Source organism: Epinephelus lanceolatus, chromosome 16 (genome assembly GCF_041903045.1).
Source record: "Epinephelus lanceolatus isolate andai-2023 chromosome 16, ASM4190304v1, whole genome shotgun sequence".
In the NCBI taxonomy this organism is placed as follows: domain Eukaryota; kingdom Metazoa; phylum Chordata; class Actinopteri; order Perciformes; family Serranidae; genus Epinephelus; species Epinephelus lanceolatus.
The window spans coordinates 8,552,869-8,560,483 of NC_135749.1; the positions used below are offsets into that span (position 1 = coordinate 8,552,869).

The window sequence follows — 7,615 nt, forward strand, 5'->3', positions numbered from 1 at the left end:
GTTACTATGCAGAAGGACGAGTGCATCCACTAATGGATGAGAGGCTTGTACTTGACAGCACGAGATGTAAACATGAACAGCGCCCACCTCTACTTAGCTGAAATGTTAGCTAGCTCAGTGGTACTAGGTGAGCTACTAGTGGATCCACACTTCCTTTTGAACAGCAACATGGCTGGTGGGTGTAGTGTGGTAGAAAGAAAATGAAAGAAAACCCTGAATAACTGAGTCATGATTTATGGAAATAGACTTTTTTTTGCATGGCAGAAGGAAGAGTACATCTACTCATGGACGAGAGGCTTGTTTATCTTGTAACCTGAAACGTTTAAGGTTTTTGATCCAAATTAAGGCTTTAAGAATAGAGGGTGCTATAAGGTGTACAGATTGTTAAATTCTTCTGACAGGGGGCTTTATAAAACAGACTCCACTGGACATGAAACCTTTCCTGGGGCTTTTACTTTGGTAAATTGAGTCTTGTATGTGTTTTTTTTTTTTTTTTTTTTGGCTTGTTTTTACTAAAAGACACGTTATATATATTCATGTATCTTGTCGTATATTGTAGGATAACTTTCCCTTCAATTGCTGCTGTCTCTAAATCCATATCAACTAAATTATGATTAACAAAAACACACATTTACAATACTTAATATCTCAACATCTGTTGAACTGGACTTGTTTCTGTTTTTTTCAGGTTTGTCCATGTTCTCAAATCTGGTTATCAGGTGAGGCTGGAACATTTACAGATATGACTCTTAATATTCAAAATTCCAGATTAACTTTATTGTCCCACAAATACAATACAACATACAACATAGTAAATAAACAAATAAACATTATACACCAAACATAGCGATTAAAGAAAAGTATGTATGCACTGTCCCTGTACATTTAAACTGTATTAATATTCAAATTTTTTTAAATTATTTAATTTTTGATTAAAAAAAAAAAAAGATTAATTCCATAGTCACCAAACACCTTTGCACACGTTTCCCAAATATAGTGTCACGTTTAATATCCACCTTTTAGAGGACTTGTGTGATACCCAGGACTTTAACCCTTTTTATGGCCAAAGACTTGAAGTATGAAGTATGATAAAGAAAAACACCACATTTGTTCTGATTGGCTGACAGTACAGACATACTTTTTAAGGGTTAATTGCAAGCAGACAACCAGTTACCAAAAAAAAAAATCAATAAACAGTTTATATATATACTTGCAGATACAAAGAGTATTGTGGGGTTACAGAGTTAAACAGTACAACGTAAGACCTTCTTTCATCATTATCCTTTTTTAAACAGTGTGTAGACTATAAAGTTTTCTGTAACTATTTTACATTGTGAAAAAGGTAACAGAGGTATACATTATCAAATAGGGAGACATTCCAGTACACTATTTTTTAAATTGGTTTGGAGACCAGACATTTTTTAAGGGACGTATTAATTTGTCAATTCCAAAAAATGTGGCCGTGACTGTTGCACTTATGGGATCCAATTTCAACGCAACTCTGTAAATCTATTATCTGTAGGCGTAGTCAAAAGGTACATTTTTCCATTACATTATGTATATTACATGTGTATCACATTGGGGGGGTCAGAAAGCAGCCAATGTCTTGTGATGGTTTTCTTACCAGCGGATATTAAAACACTGAATAAGTATTCCTTAAAATGTCAGGTTAAAAGTCAGCTTTTCCTAAAATAAAGGTATTTAATAGGAAAGTATTTTTATGTAAAAAATGCCTTCCCGTATTTCGTGCATCTCAGACCAAAAAATATATTTCAGTGATTTGCATCCTGGCTCCTGCACATCTCCAACACGTGGGAGCCTCTCCTGTAGCGTGTGCTCTCTGCTTTGGGGTAATGAAGAATTTGATCAGACACGTCCAACGAAATTCTCTCCATGTATATTAATTAGTGCACTTCCATTGAAAGCTGCAATAACTATACCATTCCTCACTTCCCATTTATTTTTAAGGTGCTCTGTGGAAAGTGATTTCTTTGACATAAAACCCTTCTATAGTCTGATTAACTTCGCCATGTAGGATCCTTGAACTACTTTCAGCTCTGGGTCATCCAGATCTGATGGGTGACTTTTAACATGGTGATTGAAATAGTGCCGCAGTTGTAGATACCTTATTAATAAAAATCTTGCTTTTCCAAAGTATATTTTCTTCTTAAAGTCTGAAAATCTTTTAACCTTCCCTTGTCTGTTCATGAGTGCGTTACAGACATAGTTTTTGCACAAAATATTAGTTACTTTTGCACACTTCTGTCAGTTGCCGAAATCAGGTCTTCCAAATTACATACAGTATGTGTGCATAACTGTGATGTTCATCTTCTTATGAGTTCATAGATTTAGAAAAAAAATACTCCAATGTTTTTCCTAGTTTCTGACAAGCAGCCTTTTTCTATCATACATGGGACTTAAGGTTTTTCCTGAGATATATTCTTATTTTTTTATAAGATATAAGTATATATAGGAAAGGAAACAGTAGTCCCATATGCCCAAAGACTCGGTATAGTATGATTTTTCTTTTTAAGCTCAAAAGTTTGACTGATTTTGAACATTTAAAGCTCAGGTGAGCCCAGAGAAATTAAAAATTCCATGCTCTCTCCAGCAGAGGGAGACAAAGACTGCAGTTTTGTATGAAGCGGGACCACAGAGTGGGTTAGTTGTGATCATTTTTAGTGAAATCACTGATACACACCTAGTGTAGTTTTCTCTTTCAAAATGCTGGACTTTGTAGTTCAAATAAGCGTCATCATTAAGTATTAATTCTCTGCATCTGTGATGATCCACTACTTTACTTTTACATTGCAGTTATAGAACATGTGATTATTATTAGGAGGGCCTTTCTTTCCATCTTGCCTCCAGCAGGGAGCAATATACATCTGAACATCCTTACATAAGTCTCTACTGTCGCTAAATGACACTGTTATGTTTAATAATTAATATAGAAGTCACTTTACAGGGTGACATCAGTATCCAGAGGATGGACTCTTTGGTTGTGTTATCAAAGCCCATCAATGGTAGAGCTCATGTGCAAACTCATTGTATCTGCATGTTAAAAGACATGAAAATTTACATCTTAATAAATAATGATCTGCTCGTTGTCTGCACGTGTTGTTACACAACCTGCCACAGTAGAACTCTCTCGTGGTATGAAACAGTTTCAACAAGCAAAACAGTGTGTTTACATTTTTTTTTATTTGTTTTAGTACAACAGTTCAAGTCAACTAGCCACTGTATCTATCGAGATGCCAAAGTGTATTGCTCGTTTGCACTCCATGTGTAGACCCCCTGTTCACTCATGTTCAAGATGGCATCCACCTCCACGTCTGGCATGTTAATTCACAGCTATACAGCAAGAAGTTATGTGCTTTGAAGACAACCCCATATTTTTACAAAAGCGAAGAATCAGCAGTGGCACAAAAACATGATCTGCAGGAGCAAACTAGCAGAATCTAAAGCTGCACTAAACACCATGTATAACAGCCGACGCCTTGATCAAACCTTGTGCTACTTTTTTTTTTTCTTTTTTTAATATACAGTAAGTGCAGAGAACAAGTGTGGTTCACAGGGACATTTTTTCAAAATGCACTATGAAATAGGCAGGGATAAAAGACCTATGCATAGAAACATGCGTCCTCAAAAAGGATAAGTACACACTGCTAATTTTCAAAAAGGGCAGAAGCTGCACTGACAAGCTACATATCAAATGGAACAGACTCAACAAGTGGGGGACATGATCCACATGTTATAACCAGCGCAAGTACACTTATAGCAGGAGAGTTGAAAAATTCACAAAGTGGAACTCGGATTCATTTCAAAAAGGTGGGTAGTGAACACAACAAAAATACTGGCCGAACAAAAAATAAATCAATCTTTGGATACGTAAAAAACCCTGTACAATCCCCCAGTTGCAACTCTCAGTCTTCAGTGCCCTCTTTGGTTTCCTTGTTCTTTCGCACCTCTTCCAACTTCTTGTCCTGTTGAAGAGCAGTAAAACCAAGGGTTAAGCTCCAACATCCCAGCTGAAGAACATGAGCATGCTCACACATCTAACATGAAATCAAACACTGACCTTCTCCTTGAATTTCTCATTCATCGCTGCCATAAGTGCTGTGCGGTTCTCTTTGTTGGCCTCCATCTTCTGATTGAGCTTCTCCTCTGCCATCTTACTGAAGTTGTTGTTCTCCTCCATAGCTTTCTGTAGCACCTCCTTTTCATGCTCACGCTTCTCAGCTAAGTGCTTCAGAACCTCGGCTTCATGATTCTGAAAAACAATTAAAAAAAAAGATATTGGCATCACAACATCCAATATATGCACTTAAATGCAGAGGAACTGAATGTGTAAGAGGCTTTCTGATTTCAACAGTTCAAGGTTTAAAAATGAGTATACACAATGAATGTTTGTACCTTGCGTCTCTCCTCTGCAGCGTCCAGCTTCCTCTGAATTTCCTCCAGCGACACATCCTTCTTCTTGGGGGCGGACAGGGGGAAGTCGCCCTTGGCATCTGGGGCGGGAGCAGCCAAGATGACCTCAAAGGCCTGGCCAGAGGCCCGCTTGTCGAGCTCCTTGACCTGGATATCTGAGCACACACACACACACAAAAAAAAAAAAAAGGTAAAAACAATGCACTGAGGCACAACGAAGCATTATGGAGCAATAATGTACGTGAAAATCTTAAGATATAATTCACCTTCAGAGGCTGCCATGTTAAGAGTGCGCTGCAGGTCAATTTACCTAAAGGGGAAATATAAGAGAAGGTCAGATTGATGTGATTGTGATTCACTGTCTCTGATCAATTCATGTCAGCAGATGGCTTTAAACTTAGTGACCTCTAGTGGATGTTTTACACCACTCCCAATGCAACCACCCAACATACAAACAAGGCACAGTGGCACCACCCTGTGGCCGTCTTCAGCACTGCAAGCAACCACCGCCCATCAACCACACAAAATGGTAACATGTTACACACCATTGTTTATCTTGTAACTTGTGGCAGCAGCAGCGACAATCCGATCAAATCTGTGCGCAGTCGACCCGCTCCATCACCCCACAGGAGACAGGAGGGCTTTTCAGACGCCTGCCCACCGCCGCGTTAATTCTTACTGAAGGACCAAGTCACATTTTGTTGAAACAAAAGGCTGTGAGCAGGGTGGGTACGGCTGGCAGTGCCAGGTGCAGACAGGCCTGCAGTCGGCCTGCTCAGCAGCAATATGCACCATCTGAAATGAGATTATTGAGCCATGAGCATATCCGGGGGGGAAAATGATCATCAGGGAGCACCTGTTCCTTGCACCATGTGTTTGAGCCGCAGGAGGGGGGGTGCACAACAGCAGACTACACACGCAAGGCGAGCTCCAGTAGATGCATGCTGGTGATATCATTTGAAATATAAAATGTGAAGAATCGTCTGCAGCTGTCATGGCATTTGGTCAAATGGTTAGTGAGACACTGATCACCAAGATCAAATGGTGCTGAGTGGAAAGACCCCTCCCCTGTTTGTTCTACCAACAAGCTAGTGTAGCTTTTGTGTGAGGGTTGCTTTGTTGCATAGTAAAATTGCAGAAATCTCATTTTAGTTTGATTACAGTGAGGTTTGGTGGGTGCACACTTAACACGGGTGGCGTTTTACATTTTAGTTGACTGCACACTGGCTGTAACAATGTCCTGGCTGACAATAACCCCATCTTCCTCATTTGGACTGTCTTCTGTGAGCTTTGTGCTGTCATTAGCTCAGGCATAACAAGCAGCATCAAACAAAGGCGCGTTTGACGAGCAGCTGCAAACAAAGACCATCTGACGGCAGGTTGTTTCCACACACACACACACACACACACACACACACACACACACAAAATGTCGAATAAAAAGCTTTACGCACACTGGTGCAGCTTACGGGTAAGGTTTGATAAGAGATGACAATGTGACTGCTGCCCACACATTGACAGACATGAAAGAAGTCCTCAAAGTCCACCCCCGTCTGTGTCTCCGTCGGTGCCAACTGTGCCAGCGTCTCCTGCCATACAATAGGCTAACAGCCCGCCAACCAGCCCACAGAAAGTGAACAAACAACCGCCGCTTCTGTCTCGTTTTTCCGCTGAAATGACCCCAAACTGATAAAAAAAAATACCACGCGAGGTCGAAAATATCTAAAACATCCACCAGCAGCGTGTCTGTCTGCCACCTTAGAGGCCTCACGTGCAAACAAAAGCGACACACACCATTCACAACAAAAAAATTAACACTGTCCAAAAACACGACCTCCATTAAAATATTAAACTCAGCTGTGTGTCGTTACAACGTTACAAAATGGACGACACCAAATGAATCCCTGTGTAGTTGTGTCGGTTGTAAAGATGCTGTCTGTCACACCCACCTTCAACAAGCTCTGGATGCTGTGCTCCTCTCTCAAGAGTTTACCGCGAGCCCTCTGCTCGAGCGCACCGAGCGCACACATAAATGGACCAAAGCGAGTGCCGTCACGGAGATGGCGGCCGGTGATTGGTTCTCTGCGCACTCCCAGATGCGTATGGGAGTTGTAGTTTTTGGGTGTTTTTGCGTTTAAACAATAAAATTCCACTATTCCACGAGTCAAAATCGATTAATAGTGTTTATTAATACAACTGACAGCAAACTGATTGAGGCAGCAATCCGTGGTTGCACACTGAAAAGCAGTTTATAGGGAAAACTCAAAGTACGGCAACATTTAGGGCCACTGTGCCCTCTTTCAGTGGTTTCAGTCACTGCTCCACCCATTGCCCCAAATAGTGGATTTTGGAGGTTTCACCATCACATGTTGTTTTATTTTTAGCATTTAGATAACTAAAAGTGATCCTGCCTGACCAGATGTTAAAAAATAAAATGAGGCAACAGTTTGCATCAGATTTTGTAGTTCTTCTAGCTTATATTTGTGCAGATGAAGCAAGACTAGTATTTGGCAATGAACTTTAATGGTGTAGTTGCTTGAGAAGATGGCCTGCATGGAAATCTAATTACACCTCCAGTTTCTGTTTAATGCTTTTTAATAATTGAGCATGTTATCTTAATACCTTGGAAATCTCATTCTACATTCATACAGTATGAACTGTAAGAGCCAGGGCTGATCTGGTCCAGTGTGACCAACAGGTCCCTGTCATATTTTTTGGGGGTGGAGATTTGATGATTTTGGAACATTTACAAGTGACAAGTAACCCCGTAGTGTTGTGTCTATTCAAGAGACTCCTGTGATTCTGTGTTGAGTAATCCTTAATGCTATATCATAGGCAGCTGGACTTGCTTGAGTTTCTTGAAGATGCTTCACCTCTCAAAGAGGCTCCTTCAGAACCAAAGGATTACCATGACCAGAATTGTACTATGAAGAAGGATTTGGAGCTAGCGAGGTAACTTCAGGGTTAACTGTGGTTTTTCAGTATTATGAAGCTTGTTCTTTTTACTGGGATAAATCACTGTGCAGTATCAGAAGAACACTGAAGAATGAAGTATCCATGAACAAAAGTCTGTAGTCTCAGGTAAAAAAGCGTAGCCGGTATGTCATTATAGGTCAGTAGAATCATTCCATTGTTTCAGTGCTCTGTTTCCACTGAGTTTAAAACACAGCTTCTGACAAACAGG

General features: G+C 40.2%; 1 protein-coding gene across 1 annotated transcript; it reads right to left on the reverse strand.

The window, feature by feature from the left end:
• Positions 1-3,182: 3,182 nt before the first annotated feature.
• Positions 3,183-6,465, reverse strand: LOC117264037 (stathmin). The gene is made up of 5 exons (XM_033637832.2): positions 6,381-6,465; positions 4,698-4,741; positions 4,414-4,586; positions 4,079-4,270; positions 3,183-3,983 (listed from the first exon to the last, which is right to left on the reverse strand). The coding sequence occupies exons 2-5, from the start codon at positions 4,711-4,713 to the stop codon at positions 3,924-3,926; spliced, it is 441 nt and encodes a 146-aa protein (XP_033493723.1). The 5' UTR covers positions 4,714-4,741; positions 6,381-6,465; the 3' UTR covers positions 3,183-3,923.
• Positions 6,466-7,615: the final 1,150 nt, after the last annotated feature.

Bases quoted from the DNA above. Each gene is read 5' to 3' on its own strand.
- LOC117264037 (XM_033637832.2), bottom strand. The intron at 4,271-4,413 runs GTACAAACATTC...ATTGTTTTTCAG, and splicing joins CTGCAGAGGAGAGACGCAAG to AATCATGAAGCCGAGGTTCT. The intron at 3,984-4,078 runs GTCAGTGTTTGA...GCTCTTCAACAG, and splicing joins ATGAGAAATTCAAGGAGAAG to GACAAGAAGTTGGAAGAGGT.